Source organism: Stegastes partitus, unplaced genomic scaffold, assembly GCF_000690725.1.
Source record: "Stegastes partitus isolate 25-593 unplaced genomic scaffold, Stegastes_partitus-1.0.2 Scaffold327, whole genome shotgun sequence".
NCBI lineage: Eukaryota > Metazoa > Chordata > Actinopteri > Pomacentridae > Stegastes > Stegastes partitus.
Genome location: NW_007578058.1, coordinates 117,284 through 140,246, shown reverse-complemented (window position 1 = coordinate 140,246; position 22,963 = coordinate 117,284). Strand labels below are relative to the sequence as shown.

General features: G+C 43.6%; 1 protein-coding gene across 2 annotated transcripts in view; it reads right to left on the bottom strand.

The window, feature by feature from the left end:
• The window catches only part of coro7 (coronin 7), a 104,485-nt gene that overhangs the window by 52,922 nt on the left and 28,600 nt on the right, over positions 1-22,963 (bottom strand). For both annotated transcript variants that reach the window (XM_008283777.1, XM_008283778.1), the window contains exons 8-9: positions 20,613-20,696; positions 19,826-19,908 (exon numbers count right to left, since the gene is read on the bottom strand). In XM_008283777.1, coding sequence (XP_008281999.1) covers positions 19,826-19,908; positions 20,613-20,696 — 167 coding nt within the window. The remainder of the gene's footprint in view (positions 1-19,825; positions 19,909-20,612; positions 20,697-22,963) is intronic.

Below are 22,963 nucleotides of genomic sequence, written 5' to 3'. Positions count from 1 at the left end.
GACCTGCTGCTCTGAAAGAACACAATCAACTTGTTTCATTTCAAACACAAACATGAATGTGCTGAGTGCATATTGCTGGTGCATGACAGCTGAAAACAGGAAATGTAACCTGGAGATGCAGTCGACCACTACGTGGTGTTTGCTAAGATGCTCCATGTGCGAGAAGTATTTAACCTGGTAAATGGGAACCTGCAGTATTTAAGCTATTCCATTGTTGATATCCAGTAGTGCTATTCCTTATTCTAGTAAATGAATATCAAGAGCGTAAAAAACGTGAACATGACCTAAAAATGTTACTCTAAATGCTAATTAGTCTGATGCTTTAAAACAGCAGAGAACTAAAGACAGATTTTACTGTAAAACGAAGCTAAAAACAACAGAAGCTGTGCAAAAAGCAAAATGTGCTTTATATTGCTCGTTGGAGAACAGCTACCAAATCCAGGATTTTTCAGTTTCAAGTGCAAATTATTTAAAAGGTAGATTGTGTTCAAAAGTTTACTTAAAAAAATACATAATAAATGAATTGCTGCTTCTGTGAAAGTGATTTAAGGTGATATCGCCTTGCCATACAACATGCTAAAATGCTCACAACAACAGTGCTCCCTAAGTGTTTCTGCAAAAGCCCGTTGATTGTGCTAGAGTAAAAGCTGGAGAAATCCCAAGTCAGCTGGATTCATCTTGTAGGCAAAATAGTTGGGATGTGTCAGTATCAAGTGGTGGAACGAGAAACAACCCCAGAGTCAGCCTGCTAGGAAGGCTAAACAGAGCTACGCAGTGTTCTGGACTGTCTCTGCTGCATCCAACAGAGCTCCACCACCCAAAACAAACATTTACGAGACTGTTTAATGTGTGCTTTCGGTGGACCAGAGGCCTTGGAATTCTTCCGTACCAGCAGTGAGCTGGAGGCAAAATGGAAACAAAGATTATGATTGAAAACACTCAGATTAAGGTAGTAAGTGGATTTAACCGTTGTGAATGAGTCACTGGTCTGAGCCAAATGGGTGAGCTTTGCTTGCAAACCCACACAATAAACAGGCTGACCACCCATGTGTTTAATAGGTAGGATGCTGGTAGGGGACTGATGCAGGATGCACGCACACGTCCACACCCACAAACAAAAGCACGCATACACCGGCCCAGAGCTGGGAGCTGTTGTGCAAGCTCCCACGCTAACAACACAAACACATAAAACAGCACCACTCCTGTTGTGCAGCCACTATTATATCAATTTGCTCAGAGAGAGCAAACTTCCTGGTAGAAAAACAGGGGAAACAATGCACCCCCCAGAGGTCAATGAGTTTTAACTTTTTTGTTTTTCCCAAACTGTTTTAACGTCCGTGTCTCCCAAGATTTCATTAAACATATATACACACACACATTAGCATCTGCAACCGCTCATGTATGTGAATATGAAAAGAAGGGAACAGAGGGAGTGTGTGTCTGTTTTTCTACTTTCTTCCATAAAATAGTTCCTCTTTTCCTCCTGGTTTTAAGAGAAACCTGGTTCCTGGATAAAAGCCAACTTTGACACTCGTGCTGCTCAGTGGCCTCCATTAAGGTTTCCAGGGTTCTTTTTTTTTTTTTTTTCAATTATCAACCAAAAACATCCACACCAAATTACTTTTATGAGGATTTTTTTTTTTAACCCAAATTATTCATTTCTGTTTGTCCCACTATCTCTATCTTTTGTTTCTAGTTTGTGGCACATTCGGGTCCAAGTCGAGGCAGCCGGAGACGATGTGTTGAAGCAAAGGATCGTGTGGCTGCAAGAAGCGTTTCTATTTCCTCTGCGCGTCCCAATCTTTTATTCAAAGTTTTCCATTTTCCAAATAGCCCTGCTGCCCACACGGCACAGCTGACCTCCCAGTAACATCAAACCATGTCTCAGCCTCAGCCAGGATTATGTACAGTCAGCAGGAAATTATTCCACAAAAATCACAAGACAAACTACTTACAGTAAACAAAAAAACATTAAATGCGGCTTTATTAGAATTTATCCAAACACAAATCATAGTTCTTATTGTCTGAGGAGGGAGATCTTCATTGCTCCGGGGCTGTATTTAGTTTCTATGATGTTGCTAAGTGCTAATTATTAGTGCCCAGGATTCCTTTTAAAGAAATGTGGCAACAGAGAGTAAAAGAGCAGAGAAAAAAAACAGAAGAGCTGAGTGGAGAAAACACACCACCACTTTGTTTTTGGAACCTGGTTCTCTGGCTCCAGTTTCTGGCCTTCTGTGTTTCCCTACAGCACTCAGTCAAACTCCCCTTCCCCACATTCCACCCCAAGTCTCTCTGAAGCACTAATAACAGATGAAGTCGGTGTGCCACTGGTTCCTCTCGTGCCATAAGGCTGCCGCTCGGTGCCAGCAGATGGCCCAGAGGCTGCTCCGGCAAAAAGCAAATGAGGAGGGAAAGACGAGAAGTGAGAGCGAAAGAAAAACAGGAAAAGAAAGCAGAGAAAGAATTTGACTATGGTTGGTTCTTGGCAGCAAACATCAGTAGGCACACATGCGATTCATTTCACGTGCTGTTCGCTAGATTATTAGATATAAATACAAATGGCTGTATGATTTCCCCGGTGCACATATTTTCTTCTATACTAGAATTGACATGAGTCTCTTTCAGTCCTCCTCTCAGTAGAAAACAGCCTGAGCATCACTTTTACTGGAAATTGACACAACAAACTGGCAGGTAAGTAAACGTATAACAGAGATGAATGCTTGACATTTGTATAAAATGGGTCTATGCATGGCTGCCTGCAGGGAAGACGGAGTCTGTGTTCAAATGCTTATTTGGTTGTGTTTTTGAAGATGGATCTGAGTCTTCTGGTGCAGATATCAGTCTAATGTTGAACACTGTGTAACTACGGATGCTCACAGAGAAACCTGTGAAGGTTTAGCCTCCTTATCCAGGACTGTTCCATCTTATCTCCCTGCAGTCTCATGTTATCCAATTATCTGCCTGTAAATGTTTCATTTATGCCCACAATAAAACTTTACAGTCATGAGTTGATAATCTGACACTAAATGTAAAAACTTCTTTTACGTCGGGTAGCAAGGCTGTCGGATTGTCAAGAGGAGGTCAAGGTCAAGGAGGGCTTGATGCTGGAAGGCTCATTAGTTGTTCATTATTGTTCATAGTTGTTATAATAACTAGTAGGGCTGGTCCCAATAGCACCTTCTGGTCTCTGGATATTCAGGCCCACTTCATGATGAATATCTGAATATTCGGTGCAGTCGGGGGACACTTCCACCCCGGGGCAGCGCTCCGACGGGGTGGAAGTGTCCAGAACACACAGGCAGTACTTGGCTGCTGATGCTAGTTTAGTTAGCGCTCACACTTCTGTTTCCTCCATCGGTGGCGGCGGGGGAGTGGCAGATACGCTCCACCGTTACCATCCATGTTTACTTCCGTAAACACTGAGCACGCTCGCTGCGTGTGACGTCGTCGTGTCCTCTTCTGCGCATGCGGGACACTTTTGGGTCGTATGAAGTTCACACAGCAGATCACATACAAGTCGCATTGAACTGGAAACGTGAAGGAAGTCACAAAGAAATCCTCATTGAGCATCAAGTCCTGCAGTGTGAACGTAGCCAATCTGTGGGATTGTTCAGTCAGATAATACGCCGTCATCCTGATTGGTGACATTAAATGTCATGTCGGAGTCAGAATCCAAGGCTGTCGCTATGTTAAGGCTGTTTTTATGGGTTCTGTTGGTTTTTCCTCAAAACCTGTCAGATAGCAGGTTTTGGATTGTTAAGGGTCGATTATCGAGTCACGACTGTAGATGGTTTTATCCACGCTATAGATCATTGTTCAGTCTGCAGCTTGCAGATACTGTCATTATTGACGAGTCACCGTTCAGTTGGTTAAATCAACGAAAATCTTTACAGTCTGAACAATATACACCATCTAAGCTTACGTCAGTCTTTTTATAATCATGACAACTTCTGATAAAAATTCTGTTCAACCAACAAACTACCCACAGCTGGATGAAGGTGTTTGAATCGACAGGTGCGTTTAGATACAAAGGAGATTCAAAATCCTGAACTCAAAGTAAAGAAAAATAAAGTCATCAGGCTCATTTACCTCAACTTTTAAGTCAACTAATGTAAAAATTTGAGTTTCAATTACAAACGATATTAAGTTAATGCGATTACTAACAGTATGACAAAAACCTACGCCATCAAAATAATGTTTGCCACTTAAAAGATTCACTTAAATCAGTGACATCATAGACTTTATTCCATACTGATTTTAATCTCTGAACAGTTGCGACAGTGAGACACAAGTTAAAGTATCCTCAGAGACTAAGGTGACGTCTCACTGAACTCAAGTCAGAATATTTCAGTTTCCTCATATTTTAGAAGCTGGAACCAGAAAAAGTTTCCCCGATAATAACTGGAACCGATTATACCATCATTAGAAGAGATTATTGTTCTATTCGTATTTTTCGGCATTCATTTCCATTACTCTCTTAATTGCAGCATTTAATTTAATTTAAGTATTCGCCTGACAGGTTTCTGTGTTTCACAGCCGGTCAGGTGCTGAGAGACTCACAGCAAAATAAAAAAAACAACAAAAAAAGAGGAAACCAGTAGTGGAAAGTGATGATCTGACAAATGCTGAGAAGTAAGAAGAAGCAGAGGATGGAAAGAATTAGATGAAATTAAAGAGGCGGAGCGATGATGAAATGTGAGCGGAGACAGAGACGGAGTCAGGGACACGTACGAAAAAGTTTAAACCGTCTTTGGAAATGTACTGACGAGATTTAGTGTGTGTGTGTGTGTGTGTGTGTGTGTGTGTGTGTAATTAAAGAGCACCTAAACAGAACCGCCTGTCATGTTGGAAAGCAACCAGAGTGTGTTTCTCATTTCAAAGGAATGGAGGGACAGTGGGTGGGGAGATTTTTTTTTTTTTTTTTATTTAGCAAGAAATCATAAGCAAATGGTATTAATGAAGAGGAGTCGAGGCTGCCGAGGATGGAGATGAGGTCACGGAGGGTGAAAGGAGGCTTTCGACCACTAGAGCATATTCCATAAACCAGCAAGAGTGAAATCCAATAAGCCCCATATGATGAGCAGATGAAGCGAGGAGCTCGAGCGATCATTTAGACTAATCAGATCGAGTTACTCCACATGAAGCTTGTGTAAGGAAACAATTTCTTGCTCTTTCCGTTTTCTGACCCATCAATATGAGCTCAATTAATAGATGAGAAGAGGTTAAACTCGAGGTCAACAATGAAGACACAATTGGCAAAGAAAGAAATCCAAAACCCGACAGGAAGGTGTGAAAAGGGAAGTCATCTTGAAGGAAAACTTCAGAATCTATCAGAGCTACGAACTGTACAAACAGAAGGGATGAATGTGTGATGTGCAGGAAAAAGATCCAAATCGAAGCTCACAAGTTTTCATGAAGATCACCTCACGACTCTTTAATTTATGCACCAGGTTCTGCAGAAAGCTGAGCTCCACTTTAGCAACGATGCTTCCAAGGGTTTAATTATCAGCCTGACCAACTATCTCAGTCATTGGCATCGTTTTCTAAAGTGACTCGTAATGAAATAAAATCATTTTAAAATGCGTTGCTGGTGAGAGAACACAGGATGTGGCCACAGATGCCATCAAGCAGTGTCTGACTTTTACTGCATGTCCTTTCTCTCCACTGCATCGAATTAAAGGCAAGTGCCAAAATTAATCTATTTTTTTTTGTTTTGGTTTGTTTTTTAATGAACTAGCTTTGATGCAGCCGCCTCTCCCCGTCTGCAGTCACTCTGTGGCCTTCAGCACGTCCTGATTGCAGCTCTGTCTTTGTTGGATGCACATCACACATACTGGTCCATCACGCCAATAAACCATTTTAACACACTTTCTACGTTTTGCTAAAGTACTTCTTCTTTTGTGCAAATGTATAATGGTTCTAAATTTCAGTTGCTACTGTCCCTGATTGCTAATACTTGACAAAAACCCTCGAGAAAACACATAATCCGACCTCTGCTGCTCACTTGGTCTTGGTGAGAACAGCTGTTAGAGCCGATACCGTCAGAAACAAGAGCGGAGCCTAATTTTAAAACTCGGCTGCGAATTGTCACCAACTGTTGCCACACGAACATCTGGCAGGATTCGTACTATGTTTTTATTGTTTCGCGAGGATCCCGAAACCTCAACACTTGCAGCCAAAAATCATTTCAAACAAAGGAAACAAGAATGCAAGTGACAGTAAGTAGGAGCTTTTAGTGTTTCTGAGTTGATTCTCCTGGTTGCAGCTGTGTTGTTATTTCTTTTTATCATGTGTTTAAATGCACTGCTTCCACTTTCAAGGAAAAACTACAGGCCAAGAGACAGAAAACATCCACGTTGATCATATTTACATCTCCCCGAGGGCACAACGAGAGACCTCTAACTCACACAACACAAAAAGATTTTAAATTCTCATCTATTCAGACAATCAGTGAGTCTCGTAAAACAGCAAAAAACAAATTCAAAAATACAACTTTAAAGCACCTGAGGCAGCAAAATTGCATGTTTGCCCACTTGGAACTGATCTGTACTATATTACAGTCTTCAACCTCCCACACCAGCTTATTAAACCACCTGCGATCCGATGAATCTCATTTGTCACTGCTGAGCATCACACACGCATCCAGACGAAGGTAGGGGGGCAGCAGAGAGGACAATCATGACACAGCAGTCGTATTGTGCTGCGTCAGAGCTTCTGCAGCATCGATGAATCTGGTTTAAAGGAACTATCTGTGGCTGTTCAATGCCGTCAGAAGCTATGGAGGATTAAGTTCGGGGGAGGCTAACAGCTGACATGCTGTCGTAAAACATCACCTGTGGCTAAATATGGAGAGGAAACATGCCAAAACACCATAAAAAAAACAAACTACAGCTGAAATTATAGCCTTTAAATCTTGAGCTAAATATTTAATAGGAACCATGAGGAGCATCTGCAGCAGATATGGAAGTGATCCTGCACTGAGCAAACAGAAAATTACAACCTAAATCCCTCAGATCAGCAGCTCTCGTATACATTTGTTCTTTCAACAGGAGACTCAAGATCCAGCAAAAGAGGTGGGCGGCTTGACTATGAAATATGTCTTCTCGTCTTCCCTCTCTCCTTTAAATTCTTGCATTTCCCAGACATGCAGAAACATTTATTTATATAGCATGAAACCCTGCATTGTAATGTCTATAAGAGGAGCTTAATGACAAGGACTGAGCTCTCCAAAGCCTCGGGGTCAAGCGCTCAGGCCTCCGATACGTAACCTTTTCGACTCCAGCAGACATCCATCAGATGCTGCTGTGTACACATCCAGCCTGACTTTCAGACTCTGCTTGTATCACAGCCGTGCTATGTATACACATCTGCAGATTCCACATTGTTTGTGGCTGGAGCTCCTGTGTAATCTCAAGCCGAGCTGAGCTTTGCTGAAATGTGGGTGGTCACACTGCGCGTACGGGCAAGTAAAAAAAAAAAAAGAAAATAAAAAATTCCACTCAATTTATGAGCTCTACCGACAGCAGCACAAACAGGTACACGCTCACGGTCGGGGAATACCGCCTTAAGGCAACGTACAGGTATTCAAATTAGATTTAAATGATTTCTACGCCGTGTTTGTGTGTGTGGGGGCTGGAGGGTGGTGACAGGCACGGATTAGCAGCCTCTAATCCTTTTCATCACAGTAAGCACTTTACATACATCTCTTGGAGGATGGAAACCCTCCCCGCATGTTTAAGTGGATTAAATACCTCCAGCACGTTCAGTGAAGCTTTCATGAACACTTTTCATATATCAACAAAACTGCTCTTGACGTATTATTTACGTGGATGATGGAGGATTTCCAGTTGGTTGAGCGTGGTCTGGGAGTGCACGTGTGCGGACTTCAGTAATCCACATCAGTCACACTAATTCCACTTCCTCTAAACACACATCCACATCCAGCCCGTTAATGAACATTAACGAGGCCGCCTGACCTCCGACCTCTGCCTGGTTCGTCGACGTCCGCCTGACAAACACCTGTTTGTTTCCAACCGCGTCTCAGAGTCCGTCATTACACTCAAACACACAAAATGTTGATCTGCTAATCCTGTCTGGACAGTCACATGTGTCGGGGTGCTGATTAGTAGTGACGAGGTGAAAGAGCAGCAGGCTGGGGCTGGTTTACATTTCTGAGTCTCCGTCTGGATGTGGGTGCAGCAGCAGCTACAGATGCTGTGTACAAGGTTTTTATTTTGGTTTGTTATAGGTGTCTAACTTTTATAAATCATGAACAGAGCAGGGACTGTTTTGAAAAGTCTTCCTGTTTGCAGTCAGCCATGAAGCAGCAAACAGGTTTTTGCTAAAACTGACTTCATTTCAGTTTGTTTTTTTTTCACAACATGCACAAAAGGACCACAGAATAAATATGTGCTGGACTGATTTATTGTTGTTCTTGCCAAAATAACCAAACTAATTAAGCCTCTTTGTTTTTGTTTATCTCCACTCATGAATCAAATACTTTTCTGTAATAGATTTTCAAAAATCAGATCCCTGAGATTCTTTGAATGCACAATCAAGAAACCGTTTGCAGCTGTGCAACTTAAAAATGTAAGCGAGGCAATTCAACTAGTAGTTTGGAGTGTTTTACATGAGGCATTAAAGGTACAAAGAAAGAAAAAGCAAGACAATGCAAAGAGAAAATAGTTTTGAAAATGCATTAAAATAGGATTTGAAAGACTGAAACGAGGATTTAACGTGAACTAAGTGGTCACTGCAGCACATGGGCTCCCTGAGTTTCAGACTGTTGATTATCTCACTGAACTGAAGGACGACTGAGGATTTATGATATGTTTTGATAAATGAACAGCAGTGAGTTAATTAAACCTGCAACCCTTTTCAAGTTCGGACCACATACTGGCCAACCTCTGTCCAGTCCAGCTGGACCTGGCCGGGGCCTACGAGGGCATACTGTGGTCTGAGCCAGACCGGGTGGTGCTATGGCGACAAACTCATCACCACACAAGACAAACAGAAACAAGGCCCCCACGCTGCCAGCCCGGCCCGGTGGGCACCCCGAGTCGATGGGTTCACCCCAGCGGAAAGTCTGCATCAGCCCGGGCTGAGCCACTGTGGCTATGAGAAGGTAGCGATCCACCAGACCCCCCCACTGATGCAGCCATCACTTCCCAGGCAACCGCAAGCTAAATGCGTCCTCCATGCACAGTAGAAAATAGCATAGCTGTGGGGAGGGAGAGGAGTGGGGGGGGTGGTATAAAGAAATAACAGCAGAGGGCTGAGATGGATGGAGACGAACAGACAAATTAGGACTGGAGAGATTGTGGTGCGGCCAAAGAGGGAAACAACTTAATACAGGAATGAATATTGAGACCAAGATAAGGAGGAATCCATGAAGAGAAAGATGAGAAGACATTGAAGGGGGTCTGACAGACGGATGGAGTCCTCCTGAATACAGTAAATGGTGTGTGTTGGGGGGGGTGGGGGTCTCTCTCTACTGCAACCACCACATATTTTCCCCGTAAGGGATATAATTTATACCAAACCGCTAAAGGTCGGGAGCAGAGCACGCGGTGCCAACTCCATCTCAGCAGCCAGCATGGATGTTTTCTTCCTTTCTCTCTTTCTGTCTCTCTCAGCACTCTCGTCTTTTCCATCTATTTTTATGGGACTTACTCCAATAACTGCAGATTTTAGGCTGCGAGATGCGACCATACGTCTTTAAGAGTCTCGAGCTTTTTTCAGTGTGCGGTTGGCGGGCCGTCGGGTTCTCCAGTTGCAACGTCTTCATCGTCGTGGTCAAAAAGAAGAGAAATAAAAAGGCTCGGCGGTTCAGTTTTAATGAGAAAGTAAAGGGATTCACAAAGCTTTCAGGGAACAAAAAGGTGTCAAGGTGTCAGCATACTTTGAGAGAAATATTTGTCATATCATCCAAGAACTGCAGAACTAGCTGAATTTATCTGATGGTTTTTGAGGCTTTCTAAAGAGAGTATCGGACACTCAGATACACTTCATTCATAGAATAACTGGTCGGGTCGGAAGGATTTCTCTCACGCTTGTTTTTGATTCTTCGCATAAAAGGCTTAACTAATGGAAACGCTTGTAAACGAGACTGTCCAGAGGTATGTCAGTGTGGAACAGGTATAAAAACTGTTCAGCATGATGTACTAAATAGTTCACTTTCAAACTATTTGCACCTGTAGACCAGTAAATGTGCGTGTTGGAGGGTCAAAGGAGAGCAAAGAGCGGCTTTATAAAATGCCAGATGTGAGTTCTCCATCAATTCGATAATTTCACTTTCATGGTTCAGATTCCACCGGCGCAAAAACACAAAATCAAAACTCCTGCCACAACATAAAACGTCCTGCTAAAGATCTCATAAACTGGAAGCAACATAGAAGCTGACTTTTCTTATGAGGAACATAATAAAAGCAGTGGTTTGTAAAAAAAGTAAAAAAGTTTTTCTGTAAGACAGGAAAAAGGAAAGGAAAATAAAAACATATAGACAAGACAGAAGACAAATGCTGCTCAAGACAACACTAAGGAGACGTAACATCCTCTAACACCAAACACAGTTTCGTGTCTGCTGCAGACAAAAGGTTTGTGTTGAGCGTATAGAAGATATGAATGGCTGAACTTACTGTTTGTGATTGTGCCTCTGTGTTAGTTTGCACAGTAGCCTGATGCTGACTGTTCACAGTCTGCCGGCTCACAGCTTCACAGCGGCAGCGGACCGTGGACGGACCACGACGGCAGGATGTGTGGAGAGCAGTTAGGAATAATAGAAGCCCCTCACCAGTGCCTGTGTATATATTTCTGTCCATCACGCTTGTGTTCTCTCAGTCCAGTGCTAATGAAAAGTGTGCTCCCCCAGAACAGCGCCCAGGTAGGTCAGACAGAAAGACCCAGCAGCTCCCAGCTTTGTCCCTTTGGACTCTAAGGAACAAGTGGTTCCTACAACCGGGCCCCTTCTTTCTCAGTTGGCCTTTTGGTCAGACATGTTTGTCTGAGGCGCTTTGTGAAAGAGTTGTTCTTTCACCTTCACCCCGAGGCCCAATTCACACAGATGGCACATAAAGAAAACCACTGAGAAGGAAAACCAGCAGGATACAGTAAACATTTGGGTACAATACTGAGAGAGCACATCAGCGTTTCACTGACTGTCTTTCAGAGAGCGAACACATCTTTCAACAATGAGTTCCTGTTTTGGAAGGTAAAAAAGACAACATTAGGATTATCAATCACCACAGTCAGGCCGGAGCGACTATTTCAAATTAAACTGAAGTAAAAACAACAGAATCAAAACTGGAAAAAGATAGAGTTCATAGTGTTTGTTTGAAAATATACTATCTTGTTAAAGTCTTGCCTACGCAGCGCTTGAACGCACGGTTGAAGAAAGACACGGATGATTTAGTCTTGGTCTCTCCAACTGTCAAATCCTGCTGAGTGATGATGAATGCTGTTTGGCTTGTGGTCCGCATGTGCTGAAAAAGGCAAAGAACTGGCAGGCGCGTCCAGGCATGTATACGTATGACAGCGTGTCACACTGCATGTGAATGCATCCAGCTTCAGTATGTGGCTGACCAGTCCAGCCTGCTGGTAGGAACGCAGCTCATTACTGAGAGAGACACCTGCGCAACACACGCATACCTGCATGCAGAGTGCACAGGAAGTGTGCTTGTTTTTTTAAATATTGGGCTTAAAGACATTGCTAACCTTGTGCACTGTGTCGCTACACACACAGAAACTCCATAAACTTTATAGGAAACAAAGCACAGCAGAGTATGTCGCACCAATCATCCTTGTAGGTCTGTTTCTCTGCACCAGTGAATGCAGCAGGTCAGTTTTCACTGTCGTTTAATAGCTGATAATTTAAAATAGCAGATTAGCATGCTAATTTGGCTCCTGTAGTGTTAGAACTATCTGAACTTAAACAATTTCTCGAACCCAACAATCACAATAAAGTCTGTTTTTCTCATCATCTTTTGTTGCCTGAAGGGGGAAAAAAAAGTACAAAAGACAGCAAAGGCACAATAGAGGACTTAAACTGTGAGCTCTTGCAGGACTCAACCTCCCACTTGTCCCCACTCTTAGGTCATCTGCCCCTGCAGTCCAACACAAAGCATCCATACTCTAGCTGGCTGACTAATTGACCTCGCTGAAATAATGTTAGCTGGCCTCATACAAAGAACTTTCAGTGGACGTTAGAGCAAGAAAGTCCACAGAGGTTTCTTCAAGAGCACACAGAATAAAGACCAACTGGTTTCCCCCCTGAGGCTCCTCCACCTTTTCTTCTCGTCTCCTTCTCCAACCTACTCTGCACAATGGTGAGATTATTTCCTGGCCTCCACCTCCTCCTCAACTCTCCCACCAATTACGTTTTGATGAAATTTTTTTAATCTGCTTAGGCCAAGTGCACTTGCACGGACGCGCACACAGACGGAGCGGGAAAACAGCGAGGCCATGCAGGTGCAGAGCAGCTTCTGTTGTCAGAACATTTCTATAGAGAGCAGTGATGCTGCTCAGACTCTTTTCCACTCAGCAGCAACATGTATGAACACATGAAGACAAACACACATCTGGTTTGTACGGTTATATGACCAGTTATGCGGTGAAAGCACACGCACAAGGACAGAAGCGGCCTCAGCACTTTTCCTGTTAAACTAAGCGTGTTGTATTGAGTTTCAGACAAATAAGGTCAACGTGGGAAGTGACATCAGCACATGTGGCCCACCTGCCACCAAACAATCAAAGAGCCTCTTTGATAAAGAATTTCCTTCTGTTTTCTTCGAGTTTCCTTTTCAGACAGCAGAGCTGCCAATGACGGGCCGCACATCACTGGTTTCTATCATGGAAACACGATCATAAAGGAGAATACAATGAGGAGACAATCCACCTTGCCTGCTCCCTCTATTAAATGATAGGAAAAGTCTGCTCACTCAAACCCACTTTAAAACACAGGGAGAGCTGGGCTGGATTTGCCAGATGTGGATGAGTGCTGTGCAGATGCTACACAGACCATTCAAAAGTCACTGGTTGACATATTGTGAGATCAGCCGTGGCATCACTATTGATGATTATAATGTGCTTAAGTATTTCTTTTTCTGGCTCAAACTAGAGTGAACAAAACAAAAACTATAGTGTCCAAGTTTCAGCTTTTGATTAACTGAATGGCTAAGCATAAGGTGTGTTTGGCTTTATCATTAATCCATGAGGAAAAGATTTAGTGATTTTACTGTTGGTGTAACATGAAGCCGCCATGATGCCAAAAAGTCTGAATTAGCTGCTGAGCTCTGCAAATGCAAACAGCCTGGAAGGCCAGTGCATTGGAAGAAGATTAAGAGGAGCAATAAAGAAATCATTGAGCAATCTTCCAGTTGTAGAAGTAACGAGTATAACGTCTGAGAGTTTACTAGAAGAAGCAGATTTTTTTTTTGTGCTAAGTCTTTAAGAAAAAAGGGCAAGTTTGCAGTTTGTACAGTGAGTGCAGAAAGACACCGTAGAGTTCTGGACAGATGAGAAAAAGATCAACGTGCACAGCACCAGTGTGACGTGAAGATGAAAGCGTGGAGGAAAACTGAAACCTCTCATCATCCAAGAAATATGATGAGATGACATTTTACTTTGGTCACTTCTGACAGCAGCAGCAAGACAAGTGCACAAACATTCACCAGATGCAAGCAAAAGCATCCAATCCGGACAAAATAATGTCTCACAGGAGGGCACTGACTCTAAAGCTCTTAAACTAAAGGAATTTTAACATTTGTTGTTACAGAATTCATGTCCAGCCCACTAAAATGTAAGTGTAATAAGTAAAGTTGATCTGATGTGGAAGCAATACCCTCAAATTGAAGCTGAAAGCCAGCAAATTATTCATTGCTTTGATCCCAAAATAACAACAAAACTGTGTGACAATAGTTTGAAATGCACAGTAGGTTTCAACCACTTTTAATTAAATGGCTGTTTACAAAATGGAGGAGGTTCCAACTACCACAGACTATATGCGTGTCTTATCTTGGACTGTGTAATTTAAGAGTCTATTTTCATTGCATCTATAAATTTGAATGCATGTCTTTGTTCATCTGTATCTTCCTCACTGCCTTCATCCCTCCATTATTCTCGATTATGAGGCCATGAGGTGTGCAGCGACGGTCTGCCAGGCCTGCAGAGAGGGTGTGGGCAGGGCAGAGGAAACCAGTGACTAATGAGAAACACACTTCTCTCCATCACTCAGATCATTCTTTCTACCGCAGCAGAGAGAGAGAGAGAGGTGGCAGGCGTCCAGAGGCCAGGCATGATTTAAAAACAGGAGCTGCCACGGTTCCCGAGTCTCATGAAAGGGACAATAATGAGTCTTATAAAACACATGCATGCGCTGAAAAGACACTCGGGAAGGAACAAAGAAACACAGAAAGACACATTTAACAGAAGGAGCACAGTTAAGGTAACTTAAAGGAGAAATTGCAGAAATACTACTCACTGATAGAAAGTTTAGAAAGAAATATACATGAGACAGGATAATTGCTGAACAAATGGAGCAGCAAGTGGATTGTCACACAAGCTACTCATAGTTTGGAACCCACACTATCCCTTTGCATTAATACGAGCAGTGTGTTAATTCATGTCCTGACATTGCATCCATATGCGTGAATAAAAGCCTGAGCTGTTTCCACTTTAGCCCTGCATCTTCTGTCAATCCACCTTCCATACATCTCTATCAGACACTCTGCTACCGGATATCTACTCTACAGAGCAGCGAGCAAAGTGCTGAAACGGACCCGAGACGGGCCAAAGTAGCGCAAAGGTTTTCTGGTAGGGCGAAGGTCCCAAATGTTATTGCGGGTGCATTTTTAATAAATTGCAAAAAAAAAAAAAAAGACATTTTTCCAGATGTTGGAATAAAAACAATACCAGCAGCTGCAAGTGCAACTCTGCTTCTGTTTTTGTTCAGGACGGAAAGTGAAGTCTGACACTGTCTCAAACTCCGAACCTGAGACGATCAGAGTGAGCTTTCCAGAAAAAGCCTTCCAGTTTCGGGTCATTTGTGTAATTACCTTAACAGCATTAAGACTTGAGGAAACGCCACGTAATGCAGAGCAGCTTCCTACGGCCAGCTTTGTCTGCAAGAACTACAACTATGAAAGAAAATAAACACGTGCAAAAGGTGAATGGAAAAAGAGGTGACGGGAGGAAGGAGGAGGCAGCTGAAGGTGGGAGTGGGAGACTTTCTATTTTTTATTCTGTGGTTGGTTCGCACAAAAGGGTCCTTCTGATCCCTGGAGTGCTGAGCACATACCTGTGGGATGAAATCAAAACCCTCTGCGAATTATATTAAATATGCCCTGCCAAATGCTCCACATACTTCCATGTGCTTTCACCAGTTCTGAACAGCTCCATTAGGTTTCGCTCTTTGAAAAAAAAAAAAGCATTTAATTATAAATCCAGACACCTTTAAAAAAAAAAAAACAACTTCCTGCTTCATCTAGTAGAGAGAAGAGTGAGAGGCTGAGGACAAACAGTAACAGACAGAAGGTCTAAGAGGTGGCCAGGTAAGGATAAAGAAGGATTTGCTGAAGGATGACAGCTGTGTTTCTGACAGGATAGTAAGTCGAGGAATAATAGGCCATTTCTGGTTAATCACAGGGCATGAAAGAAGAACAGAAGATTTTTCCAACGAGGTGTTACGGAGCAGAAGGAGGTTGGGATTACCATATGAGCTTCCACAAAGAGCCAATAAAAGCTCATAGAGAGACGATATCTCTAAAAAAATATGAGGGGATTTCAGAGCTCCCTCCTCCTCCTTTTCATCCTCTCTTCCTGGTCGCACTCCCCCTCCACTGAATCACAAACTGAAACCCCAAATGACTAACAGATTCCAGGCACCATGTTTCAAATGTCAGAACGCCTAGTTCAGGTTCTTTGACAGAGCGTGTGCGGCCACATCTTTACTCCGTACCATCCCCCCGCTGTCCTCGACCCTGAAGATCACCTGAAGATTGTAGTTTTGCTTTTCCCTCAGCCTGAAACATCAGTTCCTGAGCTGGACCAAACAACAAAGTCCTATTTTCTGTGAGGGAGTGAACTCTGAGAAAGGAACAAGGTCAAACTATCGCTCAAACATTCAATGGTGTTTTTCTGGTCTGGTTTGGTTAGCGGTGCTGCAGCTGCACCTAATCCCCACAGGAAAGCCTTCATCTGGGACTGATTTTAGCTGGGGTGGGAGAAACGGGGGACTGTTCTGTACAAAGCGAGTTCCCTTGTGGGGCACGGGCCTCTTCTCAATCCATCTGATTAAAGGGAGTTGGGCTCAATTACACCCACTGACTGGGCCCTGCTCTCAGGCACGACCCACCAACAAAAACACACAGAAATAGATGGTGGAGGGTCACATCACACCTGGAGCTCTCCCATCAGTCCGCCACAGAGCCCAGCAGCACACTCCGTCAGCGGGGGGCAGGTTCTGCGTCCGACCCGTGACTGGGTTGGGAAAAGGTCGACTCTCTGGGGACAGACTCATGTCCTCTCCAATCAACATGCTGGTGGGCACCGGGTCACTGTGGTCCGTTTTAATCAGCCTCCCGTCAGAAACAGCGGAGCGGCCGAGGTTTGCCGCGACATGAAGCGACAGAAGATGCCGGCATGTGAATGTGTAAGTGTTCGGCTGTATCTGTCTGTGCACCAGAGGGGAGGAGGACATGATGAGGATGATTACAGGGGTCACAGGCTGAACCTTCTCAGAGGTTCCAAACCAAGTGACCCTCAGAGCTTTATGACACCTACAAGCAGGCAAACATCACCAACAGTTAGTGGAGTTAACTGTGAGCGTAGCTGCTGCAGCGGGAGGGGGGGTAATTATTCTGACGTCTTAAGCATTTACGCAGCAAGCTGGTTGCAATCGTGCCCAGTTGTAAAGTTCACTGACTGCAGCTGGCTTAAAGGCCCAATTAAACTCATTATAATAATTTGGGTTTATAGAGGGAAGAGTACGGGGGAGAGAGCAGCACACAGATCCACACTGTTCTCCGGCGTCCAGATCTTGCAGCTTGTGTGGAAAATGCAGTAATAGGTACCTTTGCACAGTTCAAAACACCGTCTCAGACTCATCGCCCTACATCCCTCATTTTTCAGTCTCCATTTCAACCCCAACCAAAAAATAAACACCCCCCCCCCATTATTCTCCATCCAAATTATATTCCGCCCACAGCCCCGTTTCACTGGCTCGTGATCTCGGGCCTCTTTATGTTGTGACACTCCAAAGAAAACAGTCCTACTGAATGTTGTGGACAAGCACAGCTAACCTGATACAGGCCAGTCACTGCTCCAATTACACACCATGTTTACCACAGAGCTTTTCATTAAAAACACACAAGAAAAGAGGAACAAATCCATCTTTATGTGTGCCCCTCAGGCCTGAAATGACAGGGAGGAAAAGCCCACTATAGATGTTTGACTCTGAGCTTCCTCAGCTGCTCATGTACAACAATCTGTTAAGTGAGGAGATAAAAGTTCTCCTTTTAATTACCACATTCTGCCTTTTGCATATCTGCTTGTTCTTACACAAGAGATGATGCAATGCAGAACTAAAAAGCACATTATCCACAGATAATCCACCATGATAACAAACCAGAAACAAAGACGCAAAACAGCGTCAAAGGGAACTTAAGGACAGAAATATCCTGAGGGGAAAGTCTGATTAATGTAGATGTATAGTGCCTTTACTGAATAGAAACTGCATAAATAGTGGCCCAGACCTTTATCCTGCACTTACATTATAAACAACAAACTGAAAAAGATACAACGAGATTGAGTAAACAGATATTTTACCTAGAAATAAGTCAGCGCTTGCTGTTATCACGATTATGACGACAGTTGTAGCATGTTTAATAAAGGGTTTGGTCAGCACCTGCATGGATACGACTGAACAGGAAGCAGTCGTCGTATTTTCACCTAACTCCTGAAGCCTTGTTTGTTTTTGACAGTCCTGGATGTTTCCCACCAGCGGGCGAGAAAAGAGCTTCAGGATGTAACGTGGGGACAAGCACAAGATCCTGAGCAGTGAATAAAAACAAAGATCCCTTACAGACATATTTAACACAAGACATAAAAATGGAATAAAACAACCAGAGGTCAGAAGTCTAATCGAGGTGATGAAAGAAAAGCCAAAATTAAATGTAGCACCGAGAGAAAGGTGAAGAGCATACTGCAGCCAAGAAGTGAGGAATGAGGAGGAAAATGGCAGCAAAGGCCAAAGTCCCATCTGTCATTTACTGCTGGTGTGCAGGCATCTGGAATGGATGTGGCCCTGTGAGTTACAGCTCTCTGACACAACATACCGACATCTGAAGTGATTTAATACAGGACATCAGCACACACCCTCGCAATTACATCCAATGGAAAAAAAAATAATCACAGTATTTTTAAATGAACTAGTATCAAAATACAGGAAAACCATGTCTCAAATTCAAAGCTAATGAAATTTACTTAATAAATCCAAGATGATCTGCTCTTCTGTTGATTTAAAACGTGTGGAAAGACTCAGAGAAAACCAGACGATAGCTGAATACGGAGAATTGACAGCTTGTCCCCAGATGAGCAGGACCATCCCGGGGATTCATCGCCCTGTGTGCGCTTTCTCTTCACCGTCATGCCACCAGAACGGTAGTAACGGACTCAGCTTTGACGTTCCTCCGTCCAGAGCGGAGACACCTCAGAGACAAACCTTCCAAAAAAATTAACCAGTTTACTTTCTGCGGTTTCCGAAGACACTCGCTTCCTGGTTTGTGGGGATTTTGTTTCCAGATATTCGGTATCAACGGCAAAAAAAAAATAAAATGTTTGTTATGGAAATGAGGAGTAAACAATGTCTTCAGATATTCTTAATTTCCATGGAAAGCACGCCGGCACCAAACAGTGCGATGATTGCACAGAGTCACTAAGACAGACGACTATCTGTGGAGGAAATGGAGACGAGCGCGAGGGCAGAGAGAGCGGAGGCTGTTATTTAGGATTTTCCTGTGTCAACTCCTAAAACTCTCACAAAGTGGGGATAAACAATGACATTCCTCAGCCCAAGGCGACCAAAGGGAAGCGGTCTGTAATAAAAACTGTTCACAGTGTTTACAGAAAACTTACATTGCACAGCTTCACACTCTCTGGTCCAACCACACATGGAAGTACCATCTCCAGCACCTGATCCAAGCAACAGATCCGTACTGCTTCGTGCAGCCACGTCGCTGCGTTTTTACAGTAAGAATAATGACAGCACACGCACTTAACCCGCCACAGCAGGCTGCATGACCTCACGCGGTCCGGTCAGCTCCAGTTTGGACTGACTTGGCCCGCGAACCTGTTTATAATAGCACTAAAATGCATGAGCTGGATCTGACAAAGGAATCCTCACTTCCACCCCCTCTGTTCTCCTTCGTCCTCCTCTCTGGAGACCAGCCACGCTCCGGCTATCCTACGGTCCTCGGCAGCCGTGTTCGGAAAAACAAACAGCGGCTGGAGGAATGACGAGCAGAGATGTGTGAGTGTGTCTCTCTGCTGTTTCCTGACTCTTACGGACGTCCGGCACACACTGGACCCTGTGTTCTGACCCAGGAAATGGCAGGAATGTGGAGGGACAGTGTCAAAACCCTGGGAGGTCCACATGCCTGTCGATGCCTCCGCACATCACTTACACACACATGACACACTCATATGCACGCACCACAAACCACACAAGGACACACTTTTGACTTCTCTCGTCTCACTGACGGGCATTAAAGTGCAACGAGGTCAGCGTGGTTCTGTCCGTTACGGAGGACAACGGATACAAAACTGGACTCACCCGCTGGAGGAGCTGAGCGTCGCTGAGCTGAGCGAAGAGTTCAGCTTCCTGCTGTCCCACAGCCTCACCTCACGACTGCGCGTCTGCAGGTGCAACAAAACGAGACACAAAGCGCTGAAAACGCCGGCAGACACAAAAGAGCTAAATCAGGAAGTGACTAAATTCAAGCGTCCAGGTTCATCTGACAAGTTCGGCGCTGTTTGATGGTAACACACACTCGTCACATCATCTCAGCAGCAAAAATGACAACTTTGCATTGTGTGGCATTTTTAGCATAAAACCAAGTGCTGAACAGCGAATTCATTTTAAAATTCTGACAGTAAATTGGAGCCTGCTGGTAGAAAAAGTGAGTTTCGATATCGAGTGTGGAATGATAATGCCAACAGTGTTTTTTAAATATCACGGCTGGCAGCTCAACAGCCAACATGAGCCTAAGACCTCAATTTAATGCTTGCTTTTTACCTCAAATAACATCTCTACCTCCTTTTTTAAGGTTAACACAATATTGGTACTGGATAAAAACGGAGCAACACTGCTACGAAAACATCTCCAGCAGCAGCTTGTTGAATCTGTTCCTGTCAAAAAACATTTATGCAAATACACGTGGTGGACATCAAAATTAATCAGATAGTTAAAAAACGAAATGCTTTACAGAGGGCAGATAAAGACACACATATCAAATGCATGTAGTCAGAATAAAACATTTTTAAAAAGACACTGATTCAGTGATTATCAGGCAGGTCATTCTATAACAGCCTCATCTAAAGCTTTGCTGAAGGATTCTCACCATGTCGAAGCCGGTGGTGAGCAAACGGTCGTCTCGGACCCACAGGATGCGAGAATCCTTGTTGCTCTGGAGGCTCTTGGCACTCTGAGGGACAAATAATGCAAAAAAATAAACACTCTTGATCCAGACTACTTTCAGTCAGTGCCTCTGTGATGAACCCCGACTCTAAACATAACCTTGAGGTGTAGTTGAAGATAATGAGGGCAGTGATGAGTGAATGATTTGCAGGGAAGAGAAGGAGGCAGACGGGATTCCCAGGTGTCTCAGATCCCTGAGGTTGGACAGAACAGGACTTGTCCCATGAAAGGAGGGCTTGTTATTGTTGATGTTGTTGACAAGGTGACTTCTAAAGTGTGGCACTGCTTGTGTGTGTGTGTGCCTGTTATGTGTGTTTCTATGGGGAACATATGTCAAAACAGTGCAGCCCGGTTTGATAGGTGGTCTTCCAATATAAATGGAGGTGACGGCTGAAAACAGTGACAGTGTTGACATGTGAGGAATGTGCAGGATGTCAAGACAACATATTAAAGAGGGATCATGTGATTGCACAGGGTTTTGTAGGTATTTTACTCAACAATGAGCTGCTATTGAATCAGGCCATTTACTGTATGTGCTGTAATTAGGAACAGAAGAGGAGAGACGGATGATGTCGCTCTGCTCGCTCAAACTCCATCAGCTCCTCTAAAGAGGGGTTCTTCCTTAAAACCCCTCAGGAAACTCTTGCATTTTAGCGCTCATCTGTCAGGACAGGTAGGACTTGTACAGTCTGACAACCACAGAAGTCAGTAAGCCCTGTGGTGTCTGTGCACTAATGCTGGAATTACACTGAGCTTTCCCAGGAGAGGCAGCACTCAAGTTTCCATGGAACAAGAGCTGTTGGCTGCTCGGCTCACGGTGTTCCCCAAATTACTGCCGTGTCTTTTATGGCCCTGCTGAGGAACAGGCTGAGGACGGACGGACAGAAGAGGCTGAACACCGACTACTGCAGAGTTCAGTCCTGTGGAACTGTTAAATGGTCGCAGATGACGACGAGAATTTAAGCTTCCATGTCGACCCATGATACCGGGTAGGTTAGAGGGTAACAGGGCTCTGCACTACACAACCACCTAACATACGAGTCCACTGGGCATTTCACATCCACAGCCGAGACCAACTGTTGCACACAGAATAATTGAAGGCAGTCTGAGCAGAGTTCTGCACATTTATTTAGGGTGGGACCGACACATGTTCTAACTCAAAGCCCACTTCCTTTTCTCTCCTTTTTGATCTCACAATTCCAACCTGGTGGTTTGAGAATGGACTGTTGAGGCGTAGAAAAGGAGCAAGTTTTGTCTCAAACAAGCATTTCATTGCCTCCTGATCTCAAATCCTCTCTGTGCACTTGTTACTTGTTAACAATGACCAGCTGTACATTATGTTAGCTCAGGGGTGCAGCAGTCTTTGGGACGGAAGAAAACGAAGGATCAGGGTGGTAATGTTAACCAGCGGCACTGCTGTTTGTTTTATTGATTTCAGCAAAAAGGAATTTTAAAGTTCACTCCCTTTCCCATTGGGTTACTGTAATTATCTTATCTTGCTGAGTGGAGACAGACTGAGAGAAATGAGACACGGATTTCAGGATTAGTAATTTCTTGATAAGCAACCACCAGCTCAAAAATCAGGTCCTCAGATAGTTTGTACTGTTGTCACTAAACAATACCCAAATGATGTCAGGACCAAGTTAGAATATGTAAAAAAAATATTTAGGAAATGTTTTGTGACTGTCAAGAAATTAAAAATGTCCCAAAAAAATGACATTTAATTGTTATTCAGTTTGAGGTTTTGAATGTTGTTTTTACATTAGATCATCTATGTTTTGTTTGTTTTTATATCGTTTAAAAATTCTGTAAAAATTCTGTAAAAGTGCAGATTTTTTACAGTGTAATAGGAGCATTTTATTCACTGATGCTTGGCCAGCCAACCTCAACAGGACAGAAGCCAGTAAGTGCATCCAGCCGACGTGAACACAAATACAGCTCAGGATGAAACACAGGACGGCCCAAAAACCCTCCACTGACATTTTTACAAGTATGTTTCTGTACAAATTAAATAAACCAAACACATCATGTATAAATTAGGGCACTTCAAAGGCTTTTTACTCCAAGCCAGACCTTATGCTAAGCTAAGCTAATTGATCTGCACTCACACACACAGACATGATAGCAGTACTGGTGTTCTCTGTGAGGAAAGCAGCAAAGCTATATGAGCTATGTTAAGCTCTGCTCTAGTTATGATGATGGGGCCTGAAAGCTTCTTCTCCAGCTGTGGGTTGGATGCAGAACGAGCGTGTTTCCTGGTGCGTGACTGTGGCT